This window comes from Anoplopoma fimbria, chromosome 1 (genome assembly GCF_027596085.1).
Source record: "Anoplopoma fimbria isolate UVic2021 breed Golden Eagle Sablefish chromosome 1, Afim_UVic_2022, whole genome shotgun sequence".
NCBI lineage: Eukaryota > Metazoa > Chordata > Actinopteri > Perciformes > Anoplopomatidae > Anoplopoma > Anoplopoma fimbria.
Window position 1 is genome coordinate 20131316 of NC_072449.1, and position 19979 is coordinate 20151294.

The 19979-nt window shown below is 41.2% G+C and overlaps 1 protein-coding gene across 1 annotated transcript in view; it reads right to left on the bottom strand.

Annotated features, from left to right (window-relative positions):
• Window positions 1–522: 522 nt before the first annotated feature.
• The window catches only part of LOC129096414 (protein jagged-1b), a 43227-nt gene continuing 23770 nt past the window's right edge, over window positions 523–19979 (bottom strand). The window contains exons 4-14 of the mRNA XM_054605194.1: window positions 15126–15374; window positions 13276–13336; window positions 12505–12635; window positions 11264–11383; window positions 10287–10400; window positions 6830–6943; window positions 4055–4168; window positions 3566–3612; window positions 3151–3327; window positions 1962–2112; window positions 523–1876 (exon numbers count right to left, since the gene is read on the bottom strand). Coding sequence (XP_054461169.1) covers window positions 1449–1876; window positions 1962–2112; window positions 3151–3327; window positions 3566–3612; window positions 4055–4168; window positions 6830–6943; window positions 10287–10400; window positions 11264–11383; window positions 12505–12635; window positions 13276–13336; window positions 15126–15374 — 1706 coding nt within the window. The 3' untranslated portion in view covers window positions 523–1448. The remainder of the gene's footprint in view (window positions 1877–1961; window positions 2113–3150; window positions 3328–3565; window positions 3613–4054; window positions 4169–6829; window positions 6944–10286; window positions 10401–11263; window positions 11384–12504; window positions 12636–13275; window positions 13337–15125; window positions 15375–19979) is intronic.

Consider the following 19979-nt stretch of genomic DNA (forward strand, 5'->3'; position numbering starts at 1 on the left):
ATTAAATATTATCTATGGCTGCATCATTTCATAAAATGTTAATATCCTCAGCCCTTATGCATCACTAACACATTTTCATAAAACTCAGCCTTACATATTTGGCATCCATATGGTCCCTGTAGAAGCACTGCAACATACATTTTTGTAAAAATGGAACAACCCGTGGTTTATGAGGTTGAATGAGGTTGGACTGTGACAACTCAGCCTGCACAATTTTTGACCTTGTACCTCACTTTAATTATAAACTAATAAATATACAGCATATGAGAACTTTAAACACTACAGTATGTATTCCTTATTTCCCCAACATGAAATATCCTTGCTTGTGCCTCTCAAAGTATTAACAATAAGGCTTGTCATCGCACCATACATCATTTGTTATGCACAAAAGGGTGAGAAGCACTTGACTCTTGCACACGTTAATAATTAATAATCTCTGTGTGACAACGCTGACACCTCCCTCCAGCAGCGACTGTAACTCTGGTAATTAATGATAACAGGCAATAAAATTAAGTTGGTAAATGCACTTTTATTACAATCCACATGTGCTTGTTGCTCCAAATGGAAAGTGAAATGGGACAAACAGAGCAAAGAAATACAGTGATACTTTCAGACCAAAACACAGTACAAAAAGGGCATCAATATGTACAATATATTCATGTACAAAAAAGGTATTTTACACGCAGGTATGAAACAATCATACATTTTCAACAAACTGTAGTATTACGAAGACAATACAGGCAACAGTGTATAGTTTAAAAACAAAGGCTTAAAAGCCCTTAGAGCAGGAGTATGCACCCTCTTTGACATTTATACATATATATCATATGTATATATATCAACTTTGATTTATTTTCTTAGAGTAAACTGTCCTTCTCCCTCACAAACACTCATAATATACATTCTCTCTTTTACTCTCACACACACACTAAACACACGACCAGACATACACATCGAGGGTTAAATAAGCATCCATTCATAGATCTCTCTGTCTGTCAGAGTTCAGTCAGAAACAGAAATGGAGGTCTGAACACCAATCAAATGGTAGCTTGGACCAGGAAATTAAGAGGCTCCTACAGAGGATGATCCTCTATTTCCTAGAGGGTATCTCAGGCACTCCAAGGCGAGTCTTTAAGCCTCAAGAATAAATCAAGAGTCTGATGAACCTGTCAGTCAAACATCATGCATCTTCTGCTTCCCACAGTTAATAAAGTCAAAGACGACCACACAGTTACACTTTTGACCCTTCTTCTTAGCAGCCTTCACTCCTCAAGAGTTTTCTGTTGATATTTGAGGACATAAAGGGTCATAAGGTCATCCCATTTTCATAACTGCAACAGTGACACAGCGTAAGAAACTGGAGACAGGTCCCTGTTAGCGAGAGAGTGCGAAGAAGACAAAATAAAATAGAACTCAAAAAGCCCCTCTGAGGCCCAAAAATTCAAAGGTCAGGCCTCCAGCTCCTGGTTGTCTGTGTAGTGGAAGCGGTTCAACTTCTCCCTCTCCCGGTTTGAAATGTCCAGTTTGGGGCCATGTGGCTTTAGTGCCGGAGACGGGTGTGAGGGTGCCGGGGAGGGCGGCAGGGTCAGTTCAATCTCCTCGTAGCAACGAGAGACTGGGGCCGGAGGGTGTGCGGGCGGGGCGGCAGGAGGCAGGAGGGGCACGGGACGGTCCACGTTTCTGATGAGGTTGACGAACTCCCTCTGGTTGTTGATGCCTTCTTCCTGTGGGACGGCCTGCAGCTTTTTACGCTTTCGGTGGAGGTGTGAGAGAGTGAAGGCGCAGCCCGCACAGCCACAGACCATCACCAGAGCTAAGACACCCACCAGGATGATGTAGAAGCTGACACCCCCGTGTATCGTGTCAGACATGGCACCTACATACACAGAGGCACAGACAGTGAGACCAGACTGCATAGAGATTTTGTACGTTTTAAGGCATACACACCAATATTTTCTTACCTGGACAGTGTTGACCAATGCAGGAGTTTTTGAGGTTCATGCACTCGTTGCCATAGTAACCCTCAGGGCATGCACACACATATCTGCCCTCTGTGCTGTGACAGGGCACCCCTTTGTGGCAGGGGTTGGGATTGCACATATCCAACTCTTTCTGAAATCATAGAGAAAAAACATAACAGCTGCCGTTACATCCATTTTGTCAGATCTGTGACCAAGCAAATATTGACCTTTAATCTACTTTCCTTGTTGGAGAATTATCTATAGATACTGTTAGGCTACTAATCCTGGTCACCAGTTCAAGTACATTTAAGACATCTGCCTAAATGTTTAACAAATTCATTATCTCTTTATATCTTTTATATATGGGGGTTTATGCAAGAAAAACGTTCCCTAATGTCTGTAGACATTTTCCAAAATCTTAAGGTGTTCATTCAAAGTCTACCAAGTCTTTAAAGGAAAACTTTAATGTTTATAAAATGTAATATTTCATATCAAAACATCCATTCACAAATTCCCGGCCTTGTGCAGTATAATCCAAGTCTCATTTATCCAGTCTATGCTAAGTAGACTACTTCCAAAAGACATACATTTTCGGTAAACCCTACACAGACACTTCTGCATTAACAGTCTCACGCTTCCTCAGGCATGCTACTTGTCCAAAGTTTTATTTTTAGAGGGATTTCTGCGAAAATGCACGTGTTTGGGAAGGAATGAGCATTTGACTAGTTATATTAGACTTGGATCATACTGCACACGTTGTGTGAGACTTTGCAAACAGATGTTTTGATATAGATTTGCTTTGTTAAACGCGGCCCCTATATACTATTCATCAAGGATTTTCTCCATTTCTGGATTCTACATTCACAGTGGGGGCATGCGAGAAAAAACAAGTTTTCTTCAAGAATTATAGGTAACATACATTGAGTACATATACAAATGGTCATTTTGTGGTTGAAGTATTCCTTTGAATGGTGTTATGTACCATACTGGTGCACAGTTTGTTTGTGTTTGACTGTTTTCCATTTCTTTTTATGGTTACACTCTATGATGTTTTCCAGAGTGAAGGGACTTGGACGTCTTCCTCCACTGAACATATCCTTTAAGTTTCAACACGTATGTCTTTAACTATGATGTTTTCGGTCTGCAGACTAAGATAGCCTTAAGCTAACATCTATGAAGGTTGTCCAACCTCACAGAAGTCTCCTGAATATCCCGTGGGACAGTTGCACGTGACAGTCCGTCCATCCTGCTCCACACACTGTCCTCCATGCAGGCAGGGAGCGCTGTCACAGGGAGTCGGACCAATTTGGCAAGATTTTCCAGAGAAACCAGGTAGACACAAGCATCTGGACCCTGACATCTGGTCCTACATGGGACAGTATATGGAGTGTGTTATTTATAAATGAAACAAGTGGGGGAAAGGGCACTCTAGAGAGAGACGATGATTAAAACTTTGTTTCTCAAGTTGTGTGAGAATCTTAAGGTATATTTTTGAAGATGATGCATGATAGAAAGAAGATGACAAAGTCATTCCAGTGAATATGAGAGAGTGAGAGGAAGACTATGAAGCTGTGATTTGTAGAGAGGACAGCCGGGACTCTCACCTCACAACGTCCGCCGTTCAAACACAAACCCTGACAGCTGCTGTTCCCTAGAAACCAGAGAAAGCACAAACACTTTATTAATCTGTCACACGGTGATTTGATATGTCTGTGTTTATTGTAAACAACAATATACAAAGTGAAAAGAGAACCAACTGTGATTAATGATGTTGCATTATACTGTGAAACCAGGATGTCGGATTGTTCTTTTTACATCACAAAGTTGATGCAGGAGATAATATATAAAAAAACGAATCTTCACACACTCTTTTTTGTTGGTGTTACAATTTTAGTGTATTGCAGCGATTCCCTGTGACAGAAGATTGATAGAACTGGCCTTTGAGTAAAATGATCTCCAGCCCACAGTGACTCTGGGCTGCAGGGGAACTGCTGTCTAAACAAAATCCTCTGGGGCTCTTCATCTTTCTCTCCAGGCCGCAGGACAATCACTCCTTCCTTCTTTTATTCCTGTCCTTCTCCTTTTATACTCACTGATGTCACAGTTAGGCCCCGTCCATCCAGGAAGGCAGTCACACAGGTATCCACCGATCAGGTTGCGACAAGAGCGGGCGTGGACACATATACGCGTTTCACACTCGTTGGTGTCTAAAGGGAGAGAGAGGAAGTTTCTAAAAATACAGATCTGACGAATTTCATCTTAACTTTAGACATCACATCAAACCACTCTGATGTAAACCAGTGATAAACTCAGCTTCCTTTTTAATTCTAAATAAAAATGCAACATTTCAACCGAAAATGAGTATTGTGACCCGGGATGATTGCCATGCCAACATACTCTCCAGAAGTATACTTCTCATATGTATTTTGATTACTTTATATGATCATTTTCTTTTTTTTTGCAAAAATGTATTATTGTTCTGTTGATTGAGCAAAAGCCAACACTCTATACAGTAATATTAAAAAAGTATTCAATATGTAGTATTATGTATATGCTTTTTCTTTTGGCAGTTATTACACAGACCCACAAAATTCCACTATTTACTCAATTTATTAATAAATCAAAATATTGTTCTAATCTTGCAAACTCATAAACTACACAAATTACTGTAAACTTCTCACTAAAATGAGATAAAAACATCCCATAAAACTACTGAATCTCCTACTTGGCCCAAACGATCTTCAGCCACCTGTTAAATTTAATTTTAAAGTGGATGCTTGATTTGAACCGTGAAGTGAGGAATCGCTGGGCAGACGCCAGCAGGATGCACTTGGAGACAGACTGCTTGCCTTTATCAAATAAAATGTTAACAAATGCACAGTGCATCCAAAGCAATGCCTTGCAGCATCTTCTTACATCTTCCCTGCACAGACCCCCCCCGCTGTATCACTGCTTTGGTTAAGTGTATGTGCGCCTCCTATTCCCACCCTCTGTCGCACTGGGAGTGTAAAAAGCCAGGAACCCCCGAGGGCTTGGCTCTGATAGCAGGAGGAGGAGGATTATAAAGACACGCTGAATGAATAAAGAGGAAGTAGTCAGTCAGTTATAGGTAATCTAAACCTGTTACAGTCAGTGAGAGGCCTATTAGGATTTAGCACCAGTGGAGTATAGTGGAGTATGTGTGTGTGTGTGTGTGTGTGTGTGTGTGTGTGTGTGTGTGTGTGTGTGTGTGTGTGTGTGTGTGTGTGTGTGTGTGTGTGTGTGTGTGTGTGTGTGTGTGTGTGTTTTTATCTATGGAAAAAGCCTGTAGAGAAAATGTGGGGACAGAAGTCAGCTAATAAAAGAGTGGAACTGATAGAAAGTATAATTGCCTTTCCCCATTTGAGGCACTACTGATGCTCTGCCTCTTGGCTCAGGCTATAAAGAGTTTTATCACTTGTGTTTGAACACTGTGTATGTGTGTGTGTGTGACTGTGAGCTACTGACCTGTGATGTGGAACTATGGGGGATTATCAAGTGTCAGAGTGACATATCACTGTAACACAGAGGAGCAGGAGAGGCTGTCATCCTGAAATATGTCTCACTTTTTACTTCATAACCCGCAAGCCTCTGTGTGGAGTGTGTATATAGTGTATCCTCTATGTGTGTGTGTGTGTGTGTGTGTGAACTGATCCTATACATCATTCCCTCTGCTGTACACACACAACAACCCTGTGGGAGTATACTCATCAATATGAGTGAACGCGGCCCAAAGCGAACTGACAGTGCATTTAGAGAATACTGATTCTCAGTCAGGATGACTTGATACGAAAATTAACATGCCGTCGGCCTTTTCTGTCTCTTTAATTTTCTGCTTTAAATGCATATTCCACTTCAAATGAAACACATAATCACGTATTGCTCATTGAAACGCAGCTTTTGAAACCAGCTGTGAATTACAGCTCAGATTGATTTAACTTGTTAGAGGATCAGTGTTAACACTCCAATGAATAGATTCCTTTGAGGATGATAAATATCAAAGTTTCTCATTAATAGAACTTTGTCTAGTGACATACTTTAATGATGAAAAATGATCACTGCTACACAAACCCCAGTATGCTGAACTTCTGAAGCATTACACTCAGATTCGATCCTTTTGCACCAAATGTTGAGCTTGCTCTGACCATCTCTCAGGTTTAGGATCAAATGTAATATTTTAGGGATTAGTTGTACAGTATATCTGGTATCCTCCATCTTTAAAACACTATTTACATCTCTGTCTTCTTTCTTTGCATACATTTATTTTACTTATAGCTGGGAAAAATGCTTGAAATCAATATCACAATTTTCATTTCATATATTATATCACTGTAAGGGAAATACATTCAAAATGAACAAAAACAAAATAAAAAAAAACTGCTGTCAAACCAGTGTACTGTGCTCCACCCGAAAGCATCAGGATAAACCTTTTAAAACAAAACCCACAATAACTAGTTTGGATTTCCAAATGAAAACTCTAGAACAGCTGATAAATGGACTGTGTGGATTGTTTTGTCAAGGTCAACAATCAACTACGAATTTTAACTTTGAAGCCAACATGGACCAGAAGTTCTTAAAGTGCTCGAAAAAAATGAAATTTGAGCATCCACATTTCGTGGCTCCATCCAGAACAGCTACTGAATGGACCTTGTTTTACTTATTTGGTCAATAACGATCATTAATTTCATTCAGCATCATTGATTTTGATAAGAGAAATTTGTAGAATGACAATATAAGGTAATATTATCAACATGATTTTGTTTGGATTCACTAAATGATAACACTGAATTATTGCCTAGCCCTACGTTTTAGTCTTCATTTAGTCATCTGAAGTCAATTTAGACACTGACCCAGCTGGCACGTCCTGCCGGTCCATCCAGGTGGGCAGAGGCACCGGTAACTTCCAGGTGCCTCCTGACATGTCGCTCCACGGCCGCAGGGGCTCCGATCACACTGCCTCACAGCTGGGAAGAGAAAACATGGCACATGAACAACTGGAGTGTGTAATGGGAATGTGTGTGTGAATATAAAAGAGGCATTTAATGTGTGTCAATGAGTCTGTGCGATGCCACCATGTGGACATGTGGGATCTGAACTGTGGCATTGGTATGCGGACCCTTTAGCGCCCCATGTTTTCATTTTCCTCTTCTGCCGCTGTGGTTTCTGTGCAAACAGTGATAAACAAAATCATCCGCTGCATGTTCATGGCTGTCACCTCGAACCATTCCCAGAGAGCACGGAGGGAAAACGGAATTTAAATAAAGGGAAAGCATGATGGGCGGAAAAAAGGAGAGACCGGGGGTTAACTAGAAACAGAAAAAATGGGGCTTCCATGCCTGATTCCACTCCTGTGAGGAGGAATTAAAAACAGATAAAGAAATGTGAGGAGCACAAACAGACAGAGAGAAGCTCTCACATTAGGGGTTAACCAAGCATGACTTTATATTACACATAGCATATTTGTGCAGGCGTGCCATTATCATTTTTCACATGCACGACTCCAGAGCTTTAGTCCAGAGCTCTCTGTCTCATAACCATTTGTCATATACCTAACGCTGCAGAGCAACCGCTTTCAATCCCCCTAAACCCTCACTCCAATAATAACACAGCCAAGCTAGCAGCACGTCTCCTAAAACTAGATGAAGAATTCATAACAAACATAGAAGCCTTTAATTAATATTGGTTATATATATATAAATCTAAGTCTGAAAGCAGAGCTGTGTTGTGGTTATGGTTATCATTCTCTGCGAGCCTGACAATCCTCTCACTGTGTTTTCCCCAGAGAGACCCCCACAACACACACAGAGATAGACCGCATCTAGGACTGTTAATCAAGCCAACAACAAATAACAAGAGCAAAAATAAACGAGTGTCCCCCTGTCCTCTTACTCTCTCTCTCTGTAATGAAAGTGTTTACATGCCAGCGCTGTTTATCCTGATCCTGAGGTGAAAGCAGAAGACTGGAACACTGCTTGTTTACACACGCAGCTCTGACAGGCCGTAACCTGTACGATCCAATCGCACCTGTAGCCACACACACGCACACAAGCTCAAACCTGTATACACACACACGTCTCTCATGCACACACACACACACACACACACACACACACACACACACACACACACACACACACACACACACACACACACACACACACACACACACACACACACACACACACACACACACACACACACACACACAAAGACAGACCACATGATCGAGACCATGACTGACGGTTGTGACAGCTCAGTTCATACGTAGCGGCCAAAATCATTTTTGACTTTATCCACGTTTGAAAACATGGGAGTGGGAGATCGTACATGGTGTGAGGGCTTCTGCCAAATGTAACAAACGGGGGATGGAGATGTGGTCAAACTTTGTGACTCAATGCATGTCTTTAAAAATATTCCTCTAACTGTAGATGCTTACAAATGTGTCTGTAGACGCTGATTTATTTAGACTCCTAGAGGCTACTTAGTGTTACTTTAAAGGGACATTCCACTGTTGTTGTTTTTTACACTGAATGGTCACTTTATTTGTAGTTAAGATTACTACTCAGTCTGTTTGGAACCCCAACAATATCACCTAAAATATCTCGGATTATGAGATTGGGATGATGGAAAACGTATGATCCGGTGTTTCTGATCTTAACTCATACAGTCCATTAAAAGTCAGGATATCTCAGCCTTTGTTGCTTCAATTTTTATCATTATTTGAGTTTAAGTCAAACTTGGATTAAATAATTTCAAATACAAGGATGAAGCACTATCATTAATGATTATTTATTTTCATCCCGCCACACTTCTGTCTCTATTTTATTTGTCTTACCTTCAGAAAACCCTGTGCTTGCATTACATGAGAGACCAGGTTTCCTAAGCAGAAATCTAGCCGTGTTAAGTTTCTCTGATCTTATACGCTGATTACAGAAATCATGTTATTTGTTTACATGACTGTTAAGAATTCAGGTTAGTGCAGAAAACCGACAGTGACTAAAGTGCATGGAAATAAACACTGGTCGGAAGATAAACACTAAGGAATTTTTGTGAGTTCTGTGATGCAGAATAAAATCTTAATCAGTGCTCTATGTTCCTCATGTGGTAGGACAGCGGTTAGACTCAACTTCCTTGTACCAGATAGCGTGCCATAATGTCATTTTTGTGGCAGAGCATTGCTTTGTCTTTTATGGGCAGCTGGTGTTACTGTAGGCTGAGTCTTTGTAATGGCCAATGTTAGACAGTCAGGCATTGGATATTTTTAGGAGAAACATCAGGCAACTGAATCGCAAACTAATATCACCACAACTGATGAGGAGACAACGCCAACAACAACATATCACTCCTACTCTAAACACAAGTGTGTATTGTCTTAACGTTTAGCATTGGTTTCACTTTCCTCGCTGAGCAAACACAATCTGATAACATTACATTTGTTTGGCAGACACTTGGTCCCGAAACAACTTTCTTTTCCCATGACAAGGTAACAGGATGTCGCCGCACAAATTCTCATGTGGGAATATAGTCTGTGCTGATATTCACTTGTCTGCGTCCTTGTAATGGTTCGACACTACAGGGAAGAAGACCTGGTCCTTTAACTTTTGTACTTTTGTTGTCATCTTGTGGCCAGTAGCTTCCCTCTACAGCGATCAGGATCTGTTTTGTGTTTCAGATCTAAGTAGTAATTTCTCCATTATTTCTCATTGCATCAGGAGCAATTTGGGCTTCAGTGTTTTTCTCGTTTTACTCAACACTTTAATATGTGGACATGAAAACCCACTCTTACAATAGAGCTACAGCCAGAACTCTAATACACCTCATCTGGACCAAAGTCTGGATCTACTTTGATGCAGGACATTATGTCTGAAGACAGAAAACTACACAATGAGCACACAGTTTCACCTCTGATTACAGTTAATCAATTGAGCTGATCAAAGATGCTCCACCTCACCTTCTCTTGTCAGTGTAAAATACAGTACACACACACACACACACACACACACACACACACACACACACACACACACACACACACACACACACACACACACACACACACACACACACACACACACACACACACACACACACACACACACACACAGCCAGAAACAGGGCGAGACAGACCACTGATTGCCGTTTGTGTTCAGGCTAATTTAGCTTCCTCTGTTTGATTGATTAGAGTCACTGACTGGCCTTTATCCAATAACTACCAATCACAGACAATCTCACACTGTCCACCCCTCAACTCAGTGTTGTGGGTGTGAGGAGCATGTGTGTGTGTGTGCGTGTAGCATTGGCAATCACCATCAGCGCAGGTGTGTCCTGTCCAGCCGTCGGTACAGGTGCAGCTGAAGCCCGTTGGGTCTTCCACACAGGTTGCTCCGTTCGTACACGGCGACGATAAACACGCATGCTCCACTGGTGAGAGGAGAAGATGATGACAAATACAAATGAGGACGTGATTTAACTTCCTCATAATATATTTTTGTGAATATATATTTACTGTTTTCTCCGGGGAAGTTGACTGAATGTCACGTTACAGTATTGAACTTGGTACTTTATGAATGTAGAGCTATGTACACCATGTATGTGTCTATGTCTATACATAAACACGGGTGTGATACAAACATCTGTGTGGATGTGTATACAGGTGTGTTTTTACTATGCGATGTACGCTTTTTCTTTGTCACTCGGGTCACATGATTGCATCATAATGTATACATCATGAGTATATCTAAGATGGTCAGCTTTAGTCTGATAAAAGCAATTTGGCTTGAAACGTCACATATGTGTAATAAATAAGTGGACATTAAAGCCCTGCAGTGTGTGTGCGACAGGAATTTGTTTATTTTTTAAATTTATTTCACTTTTGGCCTCAGCAGCTTCCCGCTGTGGTATGGATGTGTGTGTCTACCTCTACTTTAAATTGAATAGCCCTGCACATCCACAAAGGTACAACATTATACTGGGTGTATGGTATGAAGACACTTAATGAATTTGACTTAAGTATAGATGATAATGTGTTGTGTCTATATAGTTATTTTCTTTGTTGTTTATAGTGATGTATTTGTTATTTTAATAAACTTAACATGCTCAATTTGACCTTAACCTTTGCTTCCTGTGCCACATAATGGTATCTCTTTATTTGCATGAGCATCTCTTCCATTAATATAGACAAACAACTTGGATTTCATTCAACATTTCTTATCTGCTGTAGCCACATACAGTATTTGAATAATTTGTTTCCTGGTCCAGTGGCTGTATGGTGAAGCAGAACTCACCAATGTCACAGTTGCGTCCTCTGAATCCTTCCTGGCACTCACAGTGGTACTCGTTCGGCTCCGTGTTGGTGCAGGTCCCGCCGTTCTTACAGGGCTGGTGGGTGCCACAGTAGTTCAGATCTGAAGTCATAAAAAAGTATGATTAAAGACTGCTATATTTATACATTTCAGTTCACCACTCAAAACAGCATAAAGAAAAGTATAAAGGCAACAAAAGATACAGGTATGAGGATGAAGATGGATCCAGGTTCACTTCAGATTGACATTGTCTCAGGCGAAGCACATACACGCACGCGCACACACGCACACGCACACACACACACACACACACACACACACACACACACACACACACACACACACACACACACACACACACACACACACACACACACACACACACACACACACACACACACACACACACACAGAGGCTGAAGTCCAGGTCCAGGCTCTGTGTGCTGACTGTTCAGGCCAGTAGCTGCAGGGCCTGTAGTCTCGGGTGTTGAGGCTGATTGAAGCTTCCTCTTATGATCTCCACAGTCTCTTTGTCTCACAACAGCTCTTTATAGAGTCTTTCAGAATACACAGAAACAGCTTAGGACCCCACCTAGCTGAGAACCCAGCCCCGCTCACATTCACCTTACCCAAGGCTATCGCATTTCCTCTGCATAATACACCTTCTTGTGGACTCCCGGATCCCAGCTCCCACACTGGTACAGAGGTGGGAGGTGTGCTGTTATACTCTGGGATAATAATGGAGGAACTTTGCTTCGGCGTTGTGGGAAAAGTTTAAAGTATGGAGGGTGAAGCCCTGAAGGAGCTGTGTCTTATCTCATGCAGAGGATCAGTGCGCCATGCATGGGAAGATGTGTGAAGAACCACACCTGACAAACTAATATACTGCACAAACAATGTTTCTCTCTCTGTCTCTCACTCTCACACACACACAACATACAATAAACAGTAAACCTCTTTCATCTTTACGTGGATGACACAACGTATCTATTAAATGCTAACAATAAAATATAAAAGAATTAGGAGGAACACACTCGGTAGTAGAATACATTTGATCTGTTTTTCATCACATTGTAATATTGGGTCTTCTATTTTCTTAACAGAAAAACATTATTTTGGTAGTTTTTGTATGTTTGGGATGTTAAATTGATCAGAAGGCAGAAAATATCTGGGCCTTCTTTTATTCTCACTTCAAAACTTTCAACTTTTGTCTCATATCTGACCTTTGTCACATAGCAATCCTCCCCAGTTGACGTCGCACACACACTGCCAGGGCTCGCTGCAGCTTCCGTACACACAGCCGGGGAACGTCATACACTGGTCACACAGAGGGCCCTGCCATCCATAATGACACCTGAAGAGGAAGAGCAAAGAAACTTTTGCTCATATCACCTTCATAGGATTGATTGTTACTGTTCTGAATCATGCTTTGGGAATGTCTACTTATATTACTTTTTACGGAAAAACTAGACTGGAAACATTTGTATTCTTACAACAGATACATCATTGCACAGGTTATATGCAGCTTTAAACTTCAGTAGTTAAGAAGCTTGTGAAGAGAGTCACTCTAGTAATGACTCCAGTGATTTCAGAGTAGAAATAGTCCATCAGTGCAATCCTGCAAAGAGCTACTGCTGCAACATGTCAGACACATGGGATTCAAACTCGAATCCAGGATAAGGTTAAAAAACAAATTGCTGTAAATTGTATTTTGGCTATACACCAGAAAATAGGGTATAATATGTGAATGTGTGTTTAGAAAAGGTTCTGGTTTCACTGTATTTAGTTTAAAATATTACTCTCGACTGTAGTGAACTGCTGAAGTTAGCTTAATTCTGGTCTTATCTGGTAGTGATTGGTTCTGCCTTATATTGATCCTACTTTTACATCATGGCAATGATTTTTATAATGATGTATCATTCAGCCCTAGTGTCTACTGTGCTGGTGCCTACAGCTTGAATTACTACATTTCATTAAGCCTTCCTTGGACTTACGTGCATTCTCCAGGTGCGGTGCAGGAGCCGTGGGCCTGATGACACCCCTGCCTGCACACCGCTGTAAACAAAACACACACAAAAAAAAAAGTGAACAGTTCAGCTAATCAAAGTTTCCAGATGGAGAACCCAAGACAAAAAAAAAACTCCATGAACTTCGTCATGGTCAGTAACCTGCAGGGGGTAACAGAGGGACCTTGGCTTAATTTTTTCCAGACTTCCTGCTTCTCTGCAGTCCAATCAATGACCTGCTGAGGAGGAAGTCACATTTAGTGAGACAGCGGCGGGATGGGCAAGGCCGCAGGATGTCCGTAAACTAGCCGCCTGTCCTTCACGGTTCGTATGGTTTCCACTCTGGTTTCCTCCATTCACTTTTACCATTGCAACACGATGGCAGCACTCAGAGGTCACGCAGCGAGGTCATCCAGCTGATGAGTCACAGATGAGAGAAGAATCCCCCTCATACACACACTGAAGCTAACTGATACGTTTTAATTATGTGAAGCAGAGTCTCTTGCGGCCAAAAGAGTTTTGGAAAGTGAGACACTCAGGCTGATCCTTACTCCGTCAGTGGGCTGTTTGAGATCTACATTTAGATTTTAGGGTCAGAACTGTACATGCATGTGTATGAGAGAATCCAAACAGCATATCTAGTAATTAAAGCTGTTGACACTGGTTCATCGCTCAGGTTTATTTTGACAGCACTAAATCACAATAACAGTTTTAATAGGCTTGAGAGTTCAAAATCAGAAAGGACAACAATGTCAGCCTCATGGAAAAACCATTTAACAAATCAAGGATCACTACAGAGGAAACCCCCTCCAGGGATAATAGGAAAATAAATGGAAAGCAAAAACATTTTCGGTTTTTTTTTCTCACCAGTGGCCTCAAGTCATCCTGAGGAAAATATTAGCTGAATATTTTCCATCTACAAACATTTCCCCAAATATATACAGTACATGTACCGTTTTGAATGAAAATCAGTGAGCAAGCACAACCTGTGAAGCTTTGCCATATAAATGACTGAGAGGAAACTTGAATAAAGAAACTTTACAATGTTTTTTTTGTTCATTAACTACAAATCCGACACACATGATTGTTTGTGGAACACATTACTTTTCACTATCAGCCCTCTAAATATGAACAATTTTAAATCCCCCCATTACTAATACCCCTATATAATGGCTTGAATGTTGTCTTTTACACTTATTAAGCTATTTGTTTTTATTCCAGTATGTAAAATTGTATTGTCAGTTTCTCTATAAAGCACTACAGATACATTTGTTGTTTTTCAATGTGCTATATTAATATAGTCTTGACTTTATATCACAGAGTGCTATGAAAACTTGGCTTCCAGGCAGATTTTGGTTTCAATTCATTTTCATACGGTATGAAAGTCAACTAGCATAATATTAAAACGTGCGTGAGTTGTCTAAACCATCCCAATAAACACCCTGTCTGCATTTATTTTGGTCAAATAACTCATTAACCAATTGCACTACCATGCAAAATGATCATGATGCAGACCTGGACATAATGGAATAGTTTGACATAGTGGGACTCGCACCTTTCTTGGCGAAAGTTAGATGAAAAAATTGACACCACTCTCATGTTTGTACAGTAAATATTTAGCTACTGCCAGCAGCTGGTAGGCTTAGCTAAGCATAAAGACAGAAAACAGGGGGAAACAGCTCGTCTGGCTCTGTCCAAAGGTAACAAATTATGTCTACCAGCACCTTTAAACTCACCAACTATAATATATTTAATTCTGACATAAACTGAAGTGTAAAAAACAACTAGTTGTGGTTTTATTATTGTAACACACCACATATATACATTTCCTCTCTTACCTTCTTTGCACTCTGACCCCGTCCAGCCCTCCATGCAGACCTTGGAGCCGCTGGGTTCACAGATGAAGTGACCGAAGAAGTCATCGCGGGCCCTGCAGAACTTGTTGCAGAAAGGTCCGTAGTAATTTGTATCACAGCGGAAGCGAAGCCGGTAATCCAGACTGAGAGGCCGTCCGTGGTGACGGTACGTCTGCCACTGTTCACCAGGGTTCAACATGGAGGAGAGGAGGACTCGCTCAATCAGCTGACCTGAGGGAGTGGGGAAGAAGGAAAGATTTAAAGTAGAACACATTATTTGATATTGTGAGAGAAGAAATGCTTAAAATTACAGCTGACATATTAACAACATATTAAGTTGTTGAACATAACATTACAGATTCAGCCGTTTATGGAGCAACATTCATTGGCCGTAAAGTTTCTGGCCACCTGGCCAATATAAGCACTTTATAGGATCTCCTTTTAGCTCAACTCGTGTGAGAAATATCTGGCTGTCACATGCTAAATTCTCCACTATCTTCACCAGCTAGTTGCAAACTTTTTATGTCTCCTGTTTGGTGCTGAACAAGTATTGTACAGTTGGAATTTAGAGCTTTTCCGCTGAAAACAGCTCCCTCCTGCAGGAAACAACACTGATGAGCATGTTTAGACTAAACAAGAACAGTTAAGTTGTTTTTTATAAAACTAAAACAATAATGAGATGCTAGAAGGAGCCGAGGGGAACTGCAGAGTCGTTTGGTAATTCTCTGTGGGTTTGTCTCCCCTTTAACATTACATATAGTGCAGCAATAAAGTTGCAACTTGGCATTCACAGGTCTTTTAAGCAAGTAATCACATTACAAACAAATGTCTGTGTTTTCAAAAGAGTATCTGTTCTATCTACATAATAATGTGAGCAATGTTGCTGAGGACATGTCAAAATTAAGAGTAAGATGCATTTTCAAATATATGTGTATTTTGGTCCAGGTGAGTCCAGGTACATCCATCAGCATTAAGGCACTTGACCAGACAGCGAGGATACAGGGAGCAAACTAAAAAAAACAGTCCCAGTATGAATACTGATGCAGACAAGGAGCAGACTATCGGACCAGTGAAAAGGGGTCCAGGTCTGCAGAGAAGAGGCGGCCTGAACACGAGAGAGGACCAGACGAGGCCAGGGGCAGCGGCTGCTGCTCCTGACCCCTGGAGGGGATTTCCCAGAGGCGCTGTCATCCCCAACTCAGTTATTATCTCCTCTGACAGGGTATTAACACACACAAAGCACTGAGAATATGTGTGTGTGCGTAATTATTTCTGTGTGTCTCAATCTATACGTGTGTATTCAAGAGATTGTGGATAATGGGGGAGATTGTGAGATAGTAAAGCAGAAAAGGAAGCCTTGTTGGCAGTACATGTAAGTCAGCGATGGCGAAAAAGGGTGGGTGTACAGTGCGTGTGTGTGTGTGTGTGTGTGTGTGTGTGTGTGTGTGTGTGTGTGTGTGTGTGTGTGTGTGTGTGTGTGTGTGTGTGTGACAGACAGAGGCAAACAGAGTCAGAGAGGAAGGGAGGCAGCTATTAGCGCACACACATAGCAAACTGCCCAATGGGGAGATGAGATCACCGTAGTTTGACACAAAGGAATGAAAACAGAGTCACATAGTGGCCACTGTGAATGTGTTTGTCTGTGTGTTTTTTTGTGCATGTGTGTGTGTTTAAGAGAGTAAGAGAGGATTGGGAACAGAGCCGACGCTGAGCACCGTGCTAGATAGGCCGTTGTTCCGTTGCTCCACCGGCCCTCTGCCTGTAGTCAAACTGAGGGTTCAGTTTTTCAAATGCTCATTATGCTACCGCAGTGCTTTGTGGGTTTTTCATTATTTTATGACTCTGGCATGTCAAAGAGCTAATTTCCTCATCACTATAATTTCTCTGCCAGAACTCAGCAGACGCATGGAGCGAAGAAGAAAAAAAATAACCACATTATCAGTGGACACAGCAGGGGAGGTGTAAAACAGAATGTGATTTCCTCTCCAATGAGATTAGATGGCACAACAACAAGTAGAGAGAAGGATGGAAAAAAGCTAAAATATAAGATGGAAAAAACACCAGCAACAACAAGAAGCCATGTTGGAATGACACCTTACTGAAAAGCAAAGACAATATAAGCAGCGGACACACAGGGATTGTGTCTGCAGGAAGCATAACACTTAAATCACTTTCACCGGCCTCTGGTGATTGTCCCCCGTTGCCTGCTGCTAGCTGTGAAGTGCCTGCCCTCGACAGTGGCTGAGAAAACACTGCAGGAGAGAAGACGCCTCCTTTTGACTTGCCATTCCACATCATTCCACCCGACAAATCAATACAGTAGATCTATGGAAGCCAATACATCAGCTGGATGGTGTTTGTGTTGACCCTTATATTTGATTTATGTGGGTTATTCTCCAGATGAAATGTTTCTCATCTGGATAAAAACACTCCATGTGTCTTGAATTTTTATAGAAAAAGCTGGTCTTGAGTATGATTCTTCTATTGAATTTTACTTTCTCTCCAGCTGGGTTGCCAATTTTTGTGGCTGCTGGTGCTTCATCGATGCATTTGAATCACACAGGTGAACACAGCAGGAATTCTGCACTCAAAATGACCCTAAAAATATGCAACCAGAAGGAAGAACAGAGAGACATTCAAACTGCTGCTGTTTTAAGATTATTCTGGTTTATAAGCAAAGTTAAAAGTACTCTGTGTGGAGGTTTTTGACCCAAGCAAAGCTACGGTGAGTTGATTTTATCTTGTGCACCGTTCTCACTTCCAAGTTGTCAAATACAGCATCTTGGTCAGCCGTCCTACCCGTCAAACTATAACACTTTACGTGGCCGTAGTTATGGCGGGAGTAAAGGAGGAAGTCAGGTGACGCTGTTTACAGAGCGATAAATTCTAGGAAAGGAGGAGCTCGGGGTGAATTGATGGATGGGACACATGACTTTCTTCCTGGAGACCAGTAGTTGTGTCCTTTGAGAAACTTTTAGTCAATGATGAATTATTTTAGGTTACATATGTTAAGTTACACAAAGTTATCTAATGTTGGTTAGGTTAGGTAATTTACTTCATTTACGGTGCGTTGCGTGTGTAAAGTAGCCTACTTAAATATGTAACAAACACACTCATTTTAACCCAAACACCCATCTTTTCCTAATTGCACCTAGTTGTGTCATGTGAAGAAAGGTTGATTGTTTTGAAAAGAGTGTATGCATGTAACGAGCGGGGGTTGAAACATGCAAAACTGAAGCTAGAGGGGTGCTTAGTCACAGTTTGATGTAAAGGGCCACTGACCAAGCTGCCGTATATAACGGGTCGGCACACACGCATGTCACAAAGTTCTCTGAATAGGTTCATGCTTTTCTACTTATCAACAGTTGTTGGTGTGAATGTGCTGAGGAATAGCAATACGCCAAAACACACAAAGAAAAAGAGGACGAATGCTAACAAAAACTCTAATAATAACTCTACATGGTACTTTTAAATGCTGAGATCTGGAAACGAGGTGACATTGCTGAAAAGGAGTCAGACGGAGCTCAAAACCTCCAGGGATCCATTTAATCATTTTTCCACATGTAAGCTGTGATTTCCTCTTGTTTATTTTGTTACATGTTAAACTACTCAAGACCAGTACTACATTGGTAATATACTGTATTTGCACATATGCTCTTGCCACTTTCTCAAATCTTTTTGTAACTTGTTTTGTCCACCCCATTCATATCAATGCTGTTAGGCAAAAAAACTGAATCTCCTCTCTTTATAATTGATTACAGATCAACAGCATCCCAAACGACATCCTCCAAAATGATCATAAAGTTGAATCAACACCTCACAAAAACTGAACATTTGTTTTATTTTAGCTATTGGTGTGTGGGCCCCACATTAGCCAACGTTTTATGAGATGATATTATTGACTGAACATCCTGGTTCAACCCACTTACTGTAGCTTTGTCTACAGTGCAGTGAGGGATTATTATCAACATTTCAGATGCACCCTAGTGGATAACTTCCAAAAAAAGGAGTTTCGATAATCTTGCTGTTTACATCTGTTTGATCACTTGTGTTTCTTGTGTTTTCTCAGATCTAGCAATTACTTTGTTTCATAAAATGTTACTATAACGATTAAAAATGAAGACCAAAACTGTGGAAATAAGCCGTAAAACTGGAATTATACTTTAATAAACAGTGACGCCCCTGCACATTAACTCTAGCTACACGTTATTTAAACAAAACTCAGTGAAGGTCATACTGTCATGCTCATAGGACATCATATTTTTTCACTATTCCCAAGGACTTTTTCAGAAGGTACAGTTGTGCTCGGTAATCCTCTCTGATTAGAAGCATGGCCCGATAAGTCCATTCAGACTGCTGCAGGACGTCTCTGTTTGGGCTGAGCTAAGCTGCCCGCCTAGCGAACGGCTTTCAACCCAATGTAAAGGCTGTCAGGAGCTCAGGTAGAAACGACAGATAATGCAAACAAGATGTAAGAGCAGCGCTGGAGGGCAGAGGAAAGGAGAGGACAGGAAAGACGAACACAGAGAGGCAGAAGGATGGCTCCCAGTTTCTCATTAACTTAGCCTTCTCTTGGATCTTTTGGATACGACTGGCTGAGAGGGAGGTAAAGGATGGTGGGATGAAAGAGAGGACTGTGGTATGACAAGAAGGACGAAGGCACAGGAACATCTGTCTCTATGTATGTATGTGTGTGTGTTGTGCTTTTTATAGCATTCAGCTCACATTCCCTGTCATGGAGCTTTACCTGATTATGAGGAGTAACAACAAGGAGACGAGCAGGAAATTAAAGGGTCTGGTTAAAAGACCTTCAAGGATATTTTCACATTGTTTCAT